The 19529-nt window shown below is 36.6% G+C and overlaps 1 protein-coding gene across 2 annotated transcripts in view; it reads left to right on the top strand.

Moving 5' to 3' along the window:
- Window positions 1–19529, top strand: part of LOC128857892 (furin-like protease 2) — a 239035-nt gene that overhangs the window by 66430 nt on the left and 153076 nt on the right. Inside the window, exons 3-4 of one of the 2 annotated variants that reach the window (XM_054093712.1) lie at window positions 13464–13568; window positions 17595–17858. In XM_054093712.1, coding sequence (XP_053949687.1) covers window positions 13464–13568; window positions 17595–17858 — 369 coding nt within the window. Of the gene's footprint in view, window positions 1–13463; window positions 13569–17594; window positions 17868–19529 lie in introns of both variants that reach the window. The other variant, XM_054093711.1, reaches the window with a different exon arrangement.

Raw genomic sequence — 19529 nt, 5'->3', positions numbered from 1 at the left:
TGTGAGCAGGGGCGTTAGCGTGATGCAAGAGCCAATTTTTGTTCTTCCACAAATCCGGGCGTTTCTGGCGGATTGCTTTACGCAAATTGCAAACAACGAACTCACGATGCACAACGCCCCTCCAATCGAAGAAAACCGCAAGCAAAACTTTTACACTCGACCGAACTTGGCGCGCTTTTTTCGGTCTTGGTTCGTGCGGCAGCTTTCATTGAGATGATTGAGTTTTGGTTTCCACGTCACAACCATAAACCCACGTTTAGTCACCAGTTACGACCCTCTGGAGCAAATTTGGATATTCGCGGACAGAGTCCAACATCTCACTAGCAATGTTCATGCGATGCTGGTTTTAGTCGAAATTAAGCAGTGTTGGTACGAATTTTGCGGCGACCCGTCTCATGCCCAAATCATTGAAAAAAATCGAATGGCACGAGCCAATCGCTATGTCTAGGTCCTCAGCAACTTCTCTAACTTCTCAGGACTTCATAAATTTTTTCGTCTGTGGTTGAAGTGCTTGGGCATTCGGCACGCTTTTCGTCCTCCACATCTTCTCGGCCTTCTGAGAACATTTTGTACTACTGATAAACGTTGCTTTGGTCCAAACTAGGTTCACCGTATGACACAGTCAACATTCGGAATGCATTCGCGCTCTTTATTTCGTTTTTCACACAAAATTTGATAGAGGTTCTTTGATCCATCTTTTTGAATAGGTAAAAATCGAAGACGAGCCGAAACACGTGCAAGCAAAGCAGCTGTCAACAATTAACTGAACTTTCAAAATGACCGAACTCGTCGGCATGAGTGAGAGACATGAGTACCAACATATCGCCTCAAAGAGATGGCACTACTGGCCATCGAGATTATGTTTAGTTAGTAGCAGCTCTTGGAAGAAAGCACACAAAGTTCCAGACATATCGGTATATCTTTTTATGCTTGGCATTCGTTTGTATCGAGAAAGTCGAGTGATTTTCAAGGAACGGAGCACTAGACAAAGCTCGTTTACTGGGGCGGCAGCCTTTGGCTGAAGTAATACATATACTAAATGGCCAAAATTAGAGAACACTAACTGGTTTCATATATCAGCCTAGCACTATAGAGATTTTCTTATTGCAGAGTTCAATTATTAATTAATTTAAGAGCTGTGACAGACAACTTCGATACTGTCACAAACATTTTTATTTATTTCTTTATTTACTTAAATATATTCAATAAATTACAATAATGTATGAATCAAATCATTGTTAACCATAATTTTGTATAAATTAAATAAAGAATTACCTATCTACTAAAGAATGCGCCCTGCTTACTTTCTGCCAGATTTTATGCCATCCAATCAGACGAAATTAAAATGATTCCTTTCACATAGTTGGTTGTCAAATATTTCTCACAACTTTTAATTATTATTTATTCTGTACAAAATTTTGGAAATAAGCAGCTTCCTGATCTGCTAATGTATAGTATGTGTGTGTGCGTTTATCTGTATCAAAGCTTTTGTATTATAAAGGGTGGTTAAGTTTCAAGGGCCGGTATTGATTTTGAATAAAATACAGTTTTTTTCAGAAACTATTGCCATTTCTCTTTCCTGTGATAATACTGGTGTGACTCAATTACGCACAGAATAAAATATCGGCCTAATGGCCGCCGCGGTCTCGGCGGCACACCTCCATCCGATGGACCAAATTTTCGATGACGCTGAGGCATAATTGTGGTTCTATGCCGTTAATGTGCCGAATTATCTCATCCTTTAGCTCTTGGATTGTCGCTGACACCTTTTCTTTCAAATAACTCCAAAGAAAGAAGTCCAACGGTGTCAAATCACATGATCTTGGTAGCCAATTGACATCGCCGCGACGTGAGATTATTCGGCCATCAAATTTTTCACACAAAAGACCCATCGTTCGTCAGCTGTGTGACAATTGGCACCGTCCTATTGAAACCACATATCGTCCACATCCATATCTTCTAATTCAGGCCATAAAAAGTTCATTATCATCTCACGATAGCGAACACTATTCACAGTAACTGCCTGACCGGCCTCATTGATGCCGCTGGCCCATAAAACGCACCAACCAGTCACTCTTTGTGGGTGCATTGGTTTTTCCGCAATCACTCTTGGATTATCATTCGCCCAAATTCGCCAATTCTGCTTATTGACGAATCCACTGAGGTAAAAATGTGCCTCATCACTGAAGATGATTTTCTTCGAAATTCGAACGCCCGTTTTCATAATAAGCCTGAGTAACTTTAACGCGTTGGTCGATTGTGTATCTTTCCATGGTTCAAATTGAGTTAGTCTGAAATTGCAAAATGTCAAATGAAATGCAGAAAAGAACTTGACGTTTAGGTGCGGTTCACATTCAACATAGGCCCTTGAAATTTAACCACCCTTTATATTGCAAGTTGTATGTATGTGTGTGTGTGTGTGTTTGTTAATCAGCTTGCTTGGTTGCTTTTGCTTAATACTCTTTGTATGCAAAATTATTATTATTACCCATTATGATTTTCCACACGTCATCTGTCATGCATGCGAGCTACTTTATAATCGACAGAAATAATTGCAAATCAGTATTATTGCAAATATTCAACTTTGAGTTGCATTTTCCTATATATCTAAGCCTTTGTGTTTCACATTGTGAATTGCAGTTGCATTTTTTGTTTCATTACGACAAATGACTTGCAACGACATCTGCAGCAAATATTTAGCAAATTTGTTCAAGTGTGAAATTGAATAGTTGAAATAGAATTTGGCGGAAAATATTGTCTATGCTTTTAAAGAACGCACATCTCATATCTACAAGGAGATTGAAAAAAAAAAAATTGCACACTGAAGTGATTCAGTAAAGCATCTGATAAGGCTGGGGTCGGTTAAATGGCTGCCACTGCGAGGGGTCCAAGGGGTGCTGAGATACCATACAGGGGAGAGGAGGGGAAAAGAAGAATGGGGGGGAACCAGACAGGTGGAAAAAAGGCACGAGGGTCTTCGAATCAGTGGATGATGACCAACAGTAGCGATTTACGTTTGTATTAACAGCTTCAAGCTATTGATAAATTTCATCAGACGTGTGTTATTTAAACCCGCACTATCCGTCGGTGTAGCGAAAAGATGAAAGCCCAGATGTTTAAACTTTTGTGCGATGAGTGAAAGACAGCTGAGAAGAAGGTGCTGAGATGATTCCACCTCGTTCTTCGGACAGCTTCTACACAAAGGGCTTAAAGCAATATCAAGTCTCACCGCATGGACACCTAACGGACAATGTCCGGTAAGGGTATCTACCAAATCGTCGATAGTTGCGGTTCCGTTAGCCTTAGAAGTCCTCTAAAGCGCCCCCAATCTACCCGTGGCCGGTGGGACGTCGCGACTTTGCATGTTTGCGCACTAGCTCAGTGCTCGCTGAGTTCACGCGAGGCCCATCTTTCCAGCAGCAGACCATAGGTCCTTAAGGGAACTCTAATACTCCCATATTGTGATGAAGCCGCCTCCAGGGTCTCCAGCTGTCTAGCCAACTCATCAGCGCCGCAGTTTCCCTCTATCCCGCTGTGACCGGGAACCCAAATGAGCCTAATATCGAAGTATTCCGATGCTATCGAGAGCGAAGTTAGGCATTTATCAACTAATTTCGTATGCACAAACACCGAGCCCAAGGCCCTAATTGGCGCTTGGCTGTCGGAGTAGATATTTACCTCCTATTTACATTAGTTACAGTAGCGAGCAACCAATCCACTGCTTCCTTAATTCCGGCTACTTCTGCTGAAGCCGCTTAAAAAATAATACTTAGCATTTCCTATTCAGAAACTGGAATTAGTTTCCTCTATCGATTTTTGCTGTATGATGAAATACAAGTAGGTATTTCTGAAAATTTTGCCTCCACTTTTAACAAATACTATTTTTGCTGTTTAAAAAAACTATTTCTCTTAGTTTAAAATATTCAAAAACTTCTGCAAAACATAACCGAGGTAGGTCAAAGCATAAAAAAATACTGAAAATCGTAAGACCACATTTGGCGAATGGGTCTAGTGGTGAACGAGGACAAAACGAAGTTCCTACGCTGGGGTGGGTCATGTCGTCCGAATGGATACAAACGCTCTGGCTCTGAAAGTATTCGATGCGGTAACAGCTGGTGGTAGTAGAGGAAGAGGAAGGCCTCCTCTGCGTTGGAAAGATGAGGTGGAGAAGGACTGGGCTCCACTTGGTGTGTCCAATTGGCGCCTGTTAGCATGAGAAAGGAACGACTGACGCGCTTTGTTAAACTCGCCCAAATTCGCGTAAGCGGTTATCGCGCCAATTAAGAAGAAAAAGCACATTGGCTTATAATCCGAATAAAGTCTACGGCTCTATATAACCTATGGGTAGCCTTACACATCAATATTGTGCTATTTAACATCTTTACTTTACTGAATCAGCCAAGACAACTTGTAGTCAATTCCTTTTCTAACTCTCAACTGCCTTCTACGAAAAAATATTATTTTATTCTACTTGAAGGGCATGCGCTCTGCGACTTGTGTATTAAGATGTTTTACACAGATTTCATTATTACTTTTATTTGCCTTCCTCTTACACGCACTCACACGTATACGCACACATACGCGCTTATAGCATTAGCTTGCGAATCTGCAACTGAATGCAGCTTTTAAACGAAATGAGGAGCACCTGAGCAAAAACTAGATGTAAAATGCAGTGAGTGCTGCGAAAAGTTGTACAACAACAAAAGGAAACGAAAACGAGGAACGAATTTCCCACAGGCCAGTGGTAATGATGTGAAGATTGCATTGCAATAAAAGTAAAGCAAATATTTAGATGTCAAAGTTTTACTAGTTTATAAAGGGTGGTTAAGTTTTACGGGCCGGTGTTGATTTCGAATAAAATACAATTTTTTTAGGAAATTATTATTATTTCTCTTTATTATGATAATATTGGTATGGCTCAATTACGTATGGAATAAAATATTGGCCAAATGGCCGCCGCGACCTCAGCGGCACCCCTCCACCCGATGGTCCAAATTTTCGATGACGCAGAGGCATAATTGAGGTTCTATGCCGTTAATGTGCCGAATTATCTCTTCCTTTAGCTCTTGAATTATTGCTGGCTTATCGACGTACATCTTTTCTTTCAAATAACCCCAAGGAAAGAAGTCCGACTATGTCAAATTACATGATCTTGGCGGCCAATTGATATCGCCGCAAAGTGAGATTATTCGGTCATCAAATTTTTCGCGCAAAAGAGCCATGGTTTCGTTAGCTATGAGACAAGTGACACCGTCCTGTTGAAACCACATATCGTCCACATCGATATTTTCCAATACGGGCCATAAAAAGTTCGTTATCATCTCACGATAGCGAACACTATTCACAGTAATTGCCTGACCGGCCTCATTTTGGAAAAAATACGGCCCAATGATGCCGCCGGCCCATAAAGCGCACCAAACAGTCACTCTTTGTGGGTGCATTAGTTTTTCGGCAATCACTCTTGGATAATCATTCGCTTAAATGAGGAAATTCTGCTTATTGACGAATCCATTAAGATGAAAATGTGCCGCATCACTGAAGATGATTTTTTTCGAAAATTGGTCATTCACTGTTGCCATTTCCTGCCCGTTTTCATAATAAGGCTGAACAGCTTTAATGCAGTGCTCGATTATGTATCTTTCCATGGTTCAAATTGAATTCGTCTGAAATTGAAAAATGTCAAATGGAATCGAGAAAAAAGTTTCACGTTTAGATCTGGTTTACACTCAACATCGGCCCTTAAAATTGAACCACCCTTTATTAACAATCACAGCAAGAATTGTCATCAAGTTTTCATAGCGTAAACATTGTAAGAATTGGTGACTGTAAAGTTGATACAAGTACCAAACCAGTACCATATACAAGTATTTGAAAAATATTTAATGAAATTTTGTTAAAGCAACTATTGACAAGTCATTGGTGACTCCAGAGTCAATTCTGATAAAATTGAGTTAGGCCTATAAACCTCAAACCACACAGAAAATATAAATCTTCACACTTTAGACTTCCCAGATTAAATAACTACGTTGTCCCGCTCTCATCGGAAGTTTGGTATCTTGGGATGACATTTGACTTCAAACTGCCTTTGAACTAAAAAATGCCGAATGTAGAATTCTCCACAGTACTGTCCTTAACGTCGTTTTGCACTTACTTCCCATTGACTTTTAGGTTACTTTCATCGCTGAACAAGCAGATGAAGTGAAGTTGACCTTTGGAGGCAATCTCTCAAGGGACATGCCAGCATTTTTAGGCAGTTAACACCGCATTTCTCTTAACCGCGCACAGATGTCTCTATCCGCAAACTGGAGTTTGAAGGTCGGGGCAATTTTTCTATGTACCTATGTAGGATTGGAAGAAGAGAAGAGTCTGTGTCTTTGTCTTCACTGACGGCTCCAAGATGAAATCGGGAGTCAGAGAAGAGGTTTTCTCTAAATCTATTCCCTTGAAACTGCCGAATACTGCCAATGCTTCAGTTTGGTTTTGTTTTTGTTTTTTTTTGGTTTCCGGTGCTGTAGTTTTCCACTTAATAAGTAAATTGTACAGAAACAGCGACCCTTTGGCTAGAGATTGGATAGCCGAAAAAGTGAACTAAATGGAAGCACAAAACGAAATAAACGCTTGAGGTGTACTTCTCATGTGGCCAAAATGCGTGATTGGCGACTACATTGCTTCGGCTGGGAAGAAAGCAGACAACGATGAGAAAAAATGGTAAATGTTTCAACGTCTAAAGCCCAAAAAGGCTGTGGAATAATAAATAATTAAATGAGTATATTAACCCATTTTCGGCAGCTGGTCGATTTTTCGACCACCAACTTCGGACTCCAATATCTCAGAAACTAAATGTAAATTTATTGATCAGTTTTCACAAGTTTTAAACTTGGAATTTAGTTAATTTCCAGAACATAATTTTTTAAGAAAAAAAGGTTCAGGGCAGATTTTTGTAAAAGAATGAAATTATCACTATTTTTACGTGTTTTTTGTGCAGATGAAAAAATAATGAAAAACAAAAAAACAAATAATTGTTACTAATTTATTGTGAAGAGAAAAGATGAAATTAAGAGAATCAAAAAAGTAACATATCGATATTGCAATAATTTTTACTGTTTCATGGACGTAAACTTTAGTGGTCGAAAAATCGATCGCTGGCCAGGAACTGTCATGTAGGATAGAACAAAATCTAGCAATATTTTTTTCTTATTGAAAGAGATGGAAGTGATTATCTTTGTGGTATAGGAAAGGTACTACCCCTGCAGGGCAAATCACTACTAGTGAACCAAAATTCTAGTTCAACACTAGTACCTTACCTAGAACCTGTCCTATATTGGATGGTACGGGACTATTAGAAAATACCTACAAATCGAACTAGTTCTCATTCGTCTAATATCGAACTAGGGCGGAACTATCCTAAAAGGGATGCAGCGGTGGAATGTTGGCATTCCGCTAAGATTTTTAGTTCTAGAGTTTTTCGCTTGAGTAAATCGGATTTTCCCGTCCCATATAGCGAAAACCCAGAGATTTTCAATACACAAGGACCCCAATAAATGTGGAAGAAATCAAATTGGAAGAAATGTTTTCTGAAATTGGTAAGCAATCAATCCGTTTTGTATACGTATATATAATTGCACCATTTTGTAGGCTCAAAATCCCCCTATGATCTCTTTACATTGTTTTTTGATAATAATATTATCACAAATATTACCACTTTCACAAATGAGTATGCAAACCAACACAATGCTCCAATTAACATCACGCCAATCGAAATACGTAGGTTTATTGGAATATTGTACCTATCGGGGTACTATACTTTGCCACACATTGACCACTAGTGGTCTGTTCGACCGGACATGGGAGTTCCAATTGTGAAGCAGGCTATGAGTCGCAATTGGTTTAAAAAAAATTAAGCAGTTTTTCCATCTCGCTGACAACACGAATATAAACGCAGCACGCCGTTTTGCGAAGGTTCGTCCTATTACTGACGCTCTCAACAAAAAGTTTATGCAGTTTGGAGTCTTTAGCCATAATCTCTCTATAGACGAACAGATGATTCCATACTCTGGACGCCACTCCTGCAAAATGTTTATGAAGGGAAAGCCAATCCGGTTTGGGTTTAAAACATGGTGTTTATGCTCTGAAAGTGGGTACTTATTTTCTAGTTCATTGTACGGGGGAGCAGCAACCCCTCACGATAAAACTATTGGTCTAGGCGCACAAACAGTCTTAGACTTGCTTGCCAACGTATCTGACCCTGAGTGCCACATCATTTTCTTTGATAATTTTTTTTCTTCGTACCATCAAATGTGCCTTCTGAACGAACGTCGATTTTTTGCAACTGGTACTATACGCGAAAATAGAATGGACGATTCTCTTTTGAGAAATTTAAAAAAAGAAATACGAGGAACATTTGACCAACTACTTGATCATCAGCAAGAAATATTTACTATTCGGTGGAATGATTATGCTGTAGTCAATGATATAACTAATAACTCCACAGTCACTCCAATTATTAGCACTAAAAGATATTGTCGGAAGAAAAAACAAACTATCAAATTATAGAATATGTATGAGAGGAAAAAATGGTGGTGGCCAATATGGACAAATGCTCTTGGTAACGCAATGGTCAATGCATGGAAACTTCATTGTATGATGGCAAAAATTTACAAGATAAAACTATTGTCACAAATTGATTTTCGTTCCAAAGTCACAACAGAACTATTGAATTACGACAAGGACGAGGACGAGTATGAAAACGAACATGGAGATGAAGGTCCATCGAACCTTCCTCGGATCAATGAAAGCGTACACGCCGTCATGCGAAGCATTGAAAACAAATTTCGGCGGTGTAAATTTTGCAAAAAACATACTATTTTTACTTGCAAAAAATGCAATATTCATTTACATACTAAATGTTTTGATGATTATCATAAAAATTTGTAAGCTGTCTTTTCTATCAATAAAACAACAAAAAAAATATTTGTATTTGAAATAAAATGAAATAAATTGACTTCGTGTGGTAATTTTTTTCATAATGTTGTATTTTTTTTTAAATATATTTGGCGGTTTTTGGCCAGCGGTTGATTTTTCGACCAGTCCATATCTAAAACACCGATGGTCAGAATTTTTTTTTTTTTAATTTATTTGATTAAGGTCCTATAAGCACTGATTAAAAAGGAAATGGAAAAATTATGTCGAATTCTTGTAGCGGCCGAAGATGGGTTAACGTGTTTCAGTTCTCTCAAAGATCTAATACACAGAGTTATATTAGGTTCGTCGATTTAGAAAATATGCTTAGTTAATATAGTTTTCAGTTACTTAGCGGCGCAGTCTTATATTTTCTTTTATTATCACGAAACTTGATGATGATCCACCACAATTTCCTTCTAAGCTATTTATTGAGAAAAGAAAAGTTTTTGCAAACTCTTGCGAACCAATTCACACTCCTTCCGCTTTCCATTTCGTTTCCCTACTCCTTGTCTTTCCCTGCTCACAAAAGCATTGTGCATTGCTTGAAAATACTTCGAATGCCGCAATCAAAAATGCGCGTACAAATATTTGGTGTCTATTGATGATGCTAACACAGCCATACACGGCGTGCATATATACATATATGAGTGTGTGTGTGTGTGCAAAAATATAAGTACATACATACATACGTTTATTTGCGCTTTGTCACTGCCAATTTACAGTTGCAACGCATGCATTTTCTTTGCGTTTGTGCAACGTGATGCAATTTTCAATAGCAAATAATTTGAGAATTCCCTGGCATGCGGGTATGGAACGTGAGCAAAAATTTAAGGCAAATAGAAGCATGTCTAAACTGTGTAAATATATGTGTGTGTGTATATATGTATGTGTATAATGAAGGCTTATTTATTTGAAGTATGTGTCGTGATTTATTTTCTTAACGTAAATGTGTGTCTGTGTGTAAGTGTCAACCGCATTTGAAGATGCTTTAAATTGCTACAGGGAATGAATAATTTAATAATTTTGGATTTTTAGCCAGTGCAATGTGAACAAGTTTTCTGCTTTCAAGAGCCGTATACGTATGTGTATATATATATATGTATATATAATTGGCGCTTACACCCTTCTTGGGTATTTGGTCGAGTCCTCCTTTCATTTGTGGCGTGCGTCTTGATGTTGTTCCACAAATGGAGGGACCTACAGTTTTTAAGCCAACTCCGAACTGCAGATATTTTTTTATGAGGAGCTTTTTCATGGCAGAAGTACACTCTGAGGTTTGCCATTGCCTGTCGAGGGGCGTCCGCTATTAGAAAAACAATTTTTCTCCATTTTGATCTTTCACCAAGATTCGAAACTACGTTCTCTCTGAGTTCTGAAGAGTAGTAACGCCCCAACCCAAGATCCGTATGCTCAATAAATTATCAGCTCACGAGCTTACGCCTCAATTAAATAGCGAAGAAAAATAAATGTATATTGATGTAAGCTCGGAAATTTGCTACATTCATTGATTGTATAAATTCGTCCATTCGATGTACTAAACTAGTTTTTCGAGTGAGTAATTCACTACTCAATATTTTTAAATAACTTTTACTTGGTTTGGGATGGTATAGTGCTATTTTTCGTCTTTTCAACGAATGGGAATTTAATAATATAGTTTTTTTGCTTACATGTTCCTCCGCATGTTATTACATCACTAGTTCATCACATCAAGTTCAATTTTTCGTCTATTACATGAACACCGAGTTTGATATTTTTTCTGTATATGCACTTTTCTGCAAGTTTTTAAACGAAATGTAATCAATATTGAAGCTCAATTTTTCATCTATTCGATGCACGCAGGTTTATGTAGCGATTACGTAGAGCTTACCTGGTTCTTAAATAGCTTTTAAGCACTCTTCGAAACTCAGTTTTTTATCCATTCGACGAACATCGAGTTTGATGTTTTTATTACGTATTTATAACTTAACAAAGTTTTTAAATCGGTTTTAAGCAACATTGAGTTTTGAAATTCAGTTTTTCATCCATTCGACGAACAACGAATTTAATAATTTTATTGCTTAAATACTGCTTCGCAAGCTCTTAGGTAATATATTTACAATATCAGTGCTTATATGCAATTTTTCATCCATTAGACGAACATCGAGTTTGATGTTTTTATTACGTATTTATTATATTACTTTGCAAGTGCTTAAATAGGTTTTAAACACCCTTGTGTATCGAAATTCAGTTTTTCATCCATTCGACGAACGACGAATTTAATAGTTTTATTGCTTACGTAGTGTTTCGCAAGCTCTTAGGTAATATATGTAACATATCACTGCTTAAATGCAATTTTTCGTCGATTAGATGAACATCGAGTTTAATGGTTTTATTACGCATTTCGTACTTAGCAAGTTCTTGAATACGTTTTGTGCAGCATTGAGTTTCGTAATTCAGTTCTACATCTTTTCGACGAACGACCAATTTTTTGCTTGAATACTGTTTCGCATGCACTTACGTAATATATTTATCATATCACTGTTTATACGCAATTTTTCGTCCATTAGATGAACATCGAGTTTGATGTTTTTATTACATACATAGTATTTGCAAGTTTAAATAAGCACAGAATCACTAATCTCCTGCAATTATTCATCTATTGGACGTATGCTGGTTTTATAACTATTATAACTGATATTGGACACAGAAAATTCTTAGATAATTTGGCTGAATAATTACTACTGTGGTTGGAATTCAATTTTTATAAGGGATACTTCAGCACTTTTAAAAGAACCCTGATTATGGGACTAGAATAGCACATAAATTACTTTAGGCTACTCCTCTTACTGAACAACAAAAACCGAGCTGCAGCGCAAGTCATTCGTGAAAGGTGTACGTAAAGCTCTGAGACTCCAGTAATGTTTTCAGAAGGGGCGGAAAGAGTGAAAAGGAACCAGTAAAGTACTGCGAGTGCTCAATATACAGGAGAAGGGACTGGAAATTCATGCAACCCGAATGTTTTGAAGAGCTGGGCGTAAGAGATAAGTTGATCCCATTTAATGACTTCGCCTGATACGAGAAAAGATGTAATCCATATGATGAGTCGTGGCACACATAGTCCTCGGTATGCCTGTTCAGCCTACTGAGAGCTACTTGAAGCTAATTAACTCATATCAACCTGTTAATATTTTTTAAAATTATTTAAAAATTTTCATTAAAAACGTCACTCCATAAAATATCATCTTGTCTTTAAATTTTATATACATATCTACATATGTTTTTGAAAATTATATATTAATTTCTTTTTTTTTTACTCCTTAGCCCCATATTTGTTCCTATTTTTCAAATATATGTAGGTATGATCTTAGCTTTACTTTACCCTCACTTCAATTTTTTTTTTGTGTTTCTCACATCAATGAGTGGCCACTGAATGGCACAAATTTAGAATCCACTTTTATTTACACACAACTTTATTTTGCAGTGGCAAACTCCCTTATCCGATCATTCCCTTTGTCCACTTTCACCCCGAGTGTTTTTCCAATCAAAATGCTGTTTCAGGCAATAGCTGCCACATACTATTGGGAATTTCCTACTCATTCCAGATGTAATACAAATAAACTAGAGAAACTAGCTAGAAACAAAAACAAAAAAAAAACAATAACAATAACAAAAACATGAGTACACGTACACACTGAAGAGTGAAACACAGCCATATACATATGGATGGGCATCATTGTGTGCTGTAAGTGCTCGGTAAGTATGGACTCAAGCGCACAAGCAAGTAAATTTCATAGTAAACCACTAACGGTAAGTAAAAGTGATAAACATCTTGTTGGTGGAAAGCATTTCTCAATGGTACGTTCAGATTTCGATTTTCTGATTTTTGATTTCTGATTCCTGATTTCTTCTTCGTTTATTCGAAAAGTTTTCATTATGCGCCCAAGGGTATGCAAGAGATTTTTATTTTATATTACAAGGCTATGCTGTTGTATGTACATAGAAGTACGAGTGCAAGTAGTGTGTGCGTACATGGCGTATGAGTAACTAAAATCGACTGCCACTGCGAGGGATTTAAGAGTGTTGTGGAATTACTGTTGCTGAATGGTATGGAATGCGGCAAAGTGGTCATTTTTGTTAGAAATATAATTCTTACAATTTTTTCTTTTTTTTTTGCTTTTTTGCAATATAAATGCACACCAATACATGCATAAATATATATTTTTTTAGGTTTAATACATTTCTGCAGTGCAAACTGATTAATTTGATATGTTTATCAAAGTTCCTATTACTTTCTTTTATCCATTTTTGAGCTAAGTTACAATAAAACTATAAAATTCCATTAAAGCCATGCAATGTTAGAGGTATTTTAGTTGTCTTGAATATATTTAGCCTTTAATATTATATGCATTTATAGTAACCTATTATTAAATTATTTTATTATATTGTATTTATTATAGTTAATTCTGATTATTTACTTTTTATTATAAATTATACAAATTTCACTCTTTTCTCTTCCATTGCAGATTGGTGCCCTCAAAGACTATTATCTATTTCATCATCGTCATGTCGCCAAACGTTCATTGCGTGTCAGTGACGAGCACCATAACGCCTTAAACTCTGAACCGGAGGTGAGTACTGATAGAAGCAATTGCTATAAGCTATAAATAAATCTAAAAATATCTTGTCGGTACTTAAATTTCTAAAATTTCTTGGAAAATATTTATTATAATATTATATTCACAATATATTTTGAAAACTAAGAGCAGGGCACGAATATATGCTTGGAGTGAAGTGGTGAACATACCTACATATACCTCAATTTATATATATCAAAAATGCCGTGCACTCTCCTTACGACTGACTTCATACTTTTCGAGCCTTTGGTTGGCATTTATCTCTTCGAAAACCACATTGTGATCCTATTGCTCGCAATGTGATCACATTTCCTTCGAAAATGGTGTAAAACCGCCGCTTCCCGATTTTAGCTTCCCAACTGAAGTCACAATTTCGGCTAATTGGTCGATTTTCTTTATTCGCTTTTAGTACTTTCCTAATTTCTTCAAGGAAAAGCGCCTATTTTCCTATATGTCTACGCACAAACTGAGTTTTTGACACACCAAAGATGTTATTTTAAGTTAAAAAAGTCGATAGCTGCTAGGTGAAGAATCTTTTGCGAGTCATTAACTTTGAAATTCAATTGACCTGTTAGCTAATATTTTTTATAAAAAAAAGTTTTGAAGCTGCAGTGCTAGTGCTATTATTTTTTGCCAAAACTATACACTACGTTAAGGGAGGGGTCTAGGGTTTGAGCATTTTTTTAATGAATTTTTGAGACTTTGCTTTAGAGATATGAATAGTGAAAATGTATTTAAACTTTTTGTACATTATAAAGCATCATTTCAACAATATTGTACTAACTTGTTGTAAGAAAATATCGGGAAATAAGCCGGTGAGGTAACTTTTCCGAAAACGCCTTTTCCAAAAGGTGATTTGCGGTGACTATCGTATCTAGTTGTAGAATCACCTGAAATAAAAAAAACAGAATTATTTGGTTAAATTATCACCAAAACCTCCCCCCCACTGGCTCCGATTTTTTGTTTTTTTTTTTCATTTTTACGTTTTTGAAGCAAAAAGTGCGATTTTCACTGATTTTTTCGCTGCATAAGTGGAAACCGCCCTTAATGTAAAACAAAAAAGTGAAAAATCTCTCAGTGGGGGGGGAGGTATTTTATATATAGAAGTTGTATACCAAATTTGAAAAGGATCGGTTAAATATTGTTGAAGTTCTAATAGTCACGGACTTTGAAAAAGTGGTTTCGAGAAAAACGCGTTTGAAAAAAAGGCATTTTTGTAACGCTCCGCTCCAAACGCTCGCAGAGGAGTGGGGACAAAAACGTCTATAACTCCAAAAGTTTTGCTCCGATTGAGCTGAAATTTTTGGACAATATTTTTGAGATGATTTACTATAAGAAAAAGTTATTTCCAAAAAATCGATTTTTTGAAAGTCAAACCCTAGACCCCTCCCTTAAATAATTATACCACTAAGACTTGGTCAAAAATTTTCACACATTATTTGTTTCTTCTCTAATCCTCTTTGAACACTCTTTTTAAATCCTTCGGTTGGACACCCGGGCCTGGTCTTTTCTCGTCTTGTTCAACGATCTTTTTTAAAAGGTTATATCCATAATTCGATAGAAAATTCCATTTTAGAAAGCTACCTGGAAGTCGTTCGCTATGATTGAAATATGTGAAGTTCACATCCAAAGTCGAAAAAGTTTGGCCAGACCCGGTTGCTCAACGGAGGGTTAATTTTAATAATCTTTTTATGTTCATTCTTCAATAAAAACCATATAAAACAAAGTCTCATACTTCGCAACAAAAAAAATGCATAAAATTTTCATGAAAATTTCTAACTTTCTAATCAAAATATGTAGAAAAATTTCGATTAAGCAGATTTATTGCCTATTAAATTTTAGTCTTATTTTCTTTTCGTTGACGGTGTTGGGTGTTCTTTTTTCTCTAAACAAATTTCGAACACAAAACCGGCAGCAAAAAAAAAAACAAAAGTACACACATAACAGAAATTGAACTTTCAAGGCAGACAAAGAAAGAGGGAGAGAGCCGAAAGGGGATGAGAGAGAGAGAGAGAGAGAAATAATATATATCTAAATAAATTCACAACATTTGTAGAGAATACAAATAGACAAAATTTACAAAAAATGGAGAAGGGTCGTCCGGTGTAGTTTAAAACCGGGCACAAACCGTGGCAACAACGCGCACTACACCGAGCGTTTTTCACCCGCACAAGCGCAGCGATTCCAGGACCGCAGCAACGGCACAAATTATCGCAAAGCAATACCAAAAATTAATCCGACGCAGGAATGGATAGCACTTTATAGTATGCACAAGCACTAGCCAGCAAACGGAAATAAGCGCCAACAAGTAGGCCCCAGTAAAAAAAACAAGAGCCAAATAGTAGACAGGGTTATTTCTCATTAGAAATTAGCAACCACAAGGAAAAACTCTGGAAAAATAGCCTAAAGCGTATCTAAGATATATATAAGGTATAGCTCTCTCTCTCCTTTTCCTCTACATTATATCCTTTTTCTCTCTCGCGGAACGAAAATGCCCTCTCTCCATTCTCGCTCATCCAACGACGCCTAAGAAGTTACACTTAAAAAAAAAAACAAAAAAGAGTCAACGAAATTTTTAAAACACTTCGAAGTTTTATTTTATTATATCAAAATCTAATGCGATATAAAACTGCATACTTCAAATAGTAAAATTTTTTATGAAAAATGTAAATTTTTACTGGAACGGCAGGTGCTTAATTCAGAGACCCTTATTTACTTCCGATTACCATAGTTCATAACCATCAATATTTGTGTGCCCATAAACTTAGCAGACGACGATGTTTAGATGGTTTAACAGCGTCAGGTAGCGGACACTAATTTACAACCCTTGAATTACTATTTTTTTTTTGTTTTTAGCGGGACAGACTTGGAAGTAAAGCACTCAGACAACATTAAGTCCATTCGGGTCCACTCGTGCACTCTAGTTCCCTTTTTAATTTTTGTTAAATCTAGCCAACCTCCGAAGAAATCTGAGTAGATCGCCGTCGGTGGTCGCTTCTTAACACATCACTGCCAAAGACCTCATGCTTGATTCGAGCGAAATCCAGGCAGATGCACAGAAAATGGTTCGTCGTCTCATCCTCCTCTTCAGATGCCTGGCAGAGTACATTGTCTGAGATGCCTACCTTTTCCATGTGCTTCGTCCATAGAAAGTGACACGTTGTCAGTCCAACCAGCTGCCTATGGTTCCTTCTGCTAGATAAAAGGAGAATTTGCGACAGTCGGTCGGTCATGACTAGTAACATCAGTTTTCGCTAGTTTTGATTTACTATAACTTTGAGTGCCAGCTGGCTTCTAACTCACATAGTGACATAGTTAACCCGTGGTAGCTTTGGTAAGACTCTTCCTACAGCTGGGTAGATTTTCTTAGATGAGTGCCGATTGAAAGATGTTGCATCAAATGTGACTGCCTAACAACCACTCAACCCTAAGGAAATCATCTTCGACTCAACGTCCAAGTCTGAGTTGTCGCCAAGCGAGGCGATACCATTCGATTTCAGTTGTTAGGCCTCAATATTTTCTTCCAATTTTTCCAATTTTTTCAGCCAAGACGGCGTCTCCTCTTAATGTAACCAATTGCTTTGCAGGTCTATAGTTTTCTGATTACACTTTCGATGTCATACTCAACTTGTTTATCTCATTTACGGCCTTGGTGGGTATCAGAATTGAAAGTACGGTATTTTTAAATACTCTTTCCACAGCTTGAGTATAATGGACAATGACAATGACAATGACAATGACAAATAAAAAGTCTGAAAGTGCCTGAATGACCGGTCAGCTGTTGGGAGAACAAAATATTTGAATATTATATTAATTTTCCAAACACTTTTTGCAGTGAGTGCAACCAGATAATGAGCAAAAACATATAAGTTGCTCTCATTCACATGGGTGCGCTCTTCTACCCATTTTAATGCTCTTAATCGTAATTAGTTAATTTACAAATTTTATTTTCATTGCAAATTATTATGAAATAAATCGTTTTACTAATTAAGTGCTAATTTCGTTAACTTCTCGCTTCAGGTCCGATGGATGCAACAACAACATGAAAAGTTGCGTAAGAAACGTGACGGTTCCTACACCACCTTACCGGGCTACAGTCCGTATGATGTGATAAGATCAGGCTCTGGTTTTGTTAGCGCACCTGGTCCCCGCCTTGCGTATCAGCCAACAGCGTCAGCGCGCATCGGCTCGTCTTTACTCTCGCGCGCTCCTCGCATTCAATATCGTGCAGCGACGTCGCACAACATATTTCCTGATCCTTTATTCAAGGAACAGTGGTACTTGGTGAGTGAAGTATGTGAGAATTTTTATTTCCCTTTTTTCATTTGATTTTTATTTTTTACCTTATGGCGGTCTTTCTCGGGGGTGAAGTTTTTTCTTATTTTGGGTTTTTATTTGGTATTGTTTATAATTTATTTTGTTTATTTAGTTGGTATTTGAATTAGTATTGGTGTGTATTTATAATATCTTTTTTTGCAATAGTTTTAATAAGTATTTTTCTATTTTTTTCATAATTTTTTCATCACTTTATGCCTCTTAGTCTTTTTCATTAAAATTTAATTCAGTTCATTTTTTGCTTTCATAACGTTTTAGTGAAGCTATTTAGCGGAATTTGAACTAAAACTTGCCTCTAAAGCGTCATTAGAAACCAAGAAAGTAGATTCCTATTAACTGTGCCGATTTTAATAGACAGCATAGTAGAAAACTAAAATTTTTTAATATTTTAAAGCAACAAAAACTATCGTGGAATTCAATTATTTAAGAGCCGCACCTTCGGCATGCTTCTTCTTCATCTTAATAGCCACGATTTTAGCAGAATTTTTCTTTATAACACTAAAAGCGTCAATAAGAAACACTAGACCCTTCTCTGTTTCATTCATATCATTTACTAGTATGCGGGTATTGGTGCTAAAACCTCAGAAAAAAAATTTTAAAAATAATGTTCGAATTTCCAACATCATGAATTTCCAAGCGAAATCAACCCTTTTATTATCGTTGAAAAGTTGGGCGCATAGTCATATTCCAATACAGCATCCGTGTTTAGCCTAAGCGAAAAAAACTGACTTAAGTTTAAGTTTTGTCATATTCGGTCTATCAATAAGCGCTGCTAACTAAAAACAACCTCAATAGTAGCAAACACTCAGGCGATGCTCTTTCGGGGCAAACTATGGGAAAGTCATTTCAGCTGATGGATATGCAGTAGCGATCAAAAGAAGAGCAGAGCGACATTTTGTTAAGCGCTGACAATTTGTTTATTTTCTTACTTAACTTTTTAAGGCGCATACCCACAGCGTCTTAGATTTTCCAAACCAAAAAAAAAATTGCTGACCTAAAAAGAAAAATAAAAGTATAATTAACTGACCCCACATACAGAGAAGTTTTCACTATTTATTTATATTTATTTTTTAATTTCAATTATTTTTTTTTAATCCTGCTAATTCCATAATGAAAACCTTATTAATCCAAATTTGAAGCCTTGTACAAGATTTACAAAAAATTTACAAAATTTCATCTAAATTTCCAAATTTTTCTTTGAGAATTAAAAAAACTACAAATAGAATAATTTAGGTACGCAGTTTTAAAGCTTATTAAATTCTAGTATAACGTAGTTCAAAATAAAGTGGCTCAAAATTAAGGGTTAGTTTTTTAAAACGTATTTACCTCGCGATGTTGTCTCTTTTCGCCACATGATTAATACAAAGCCATAATAAAGCTCCTATTTCAAGTGAGACAAATTCTCGTTAATTTTTTCGGAACTTCACATAACGGATACAAAACAGTGATACAGCTCCAAACTTAAGTTTTTCCCCTCAACATGTTGTTTATTTTCGCACACCTAAAATAATAAAGCTTCAATTTGAAGTGCGAAAAATTCTCTTAGTTTTTTTAAACTTCCTTCCGTCACGATGTTGTCTATTTTCGCCACACAATGAATGGGAAATAATAATAAAGCTC

Source organism: Anastrepha ludens, chromosome 3 (genome assembly GCF_028408465.1).
Source record: "Anastrepha ludens isolate Willacy chromosome 3, idAnaLude1.1, whole genome shotgun sequence".
In the NCBI taxonomy this organism is placed as follows: Eukaryota; Metazoa; Arthropoda; class Insecta; order Diptera; family Tephritidae; genus Anastrepha; species Anastrepha ludens.
This window is presented reverse-complemented; position numbering and strand designations above follow the sequence as displayed.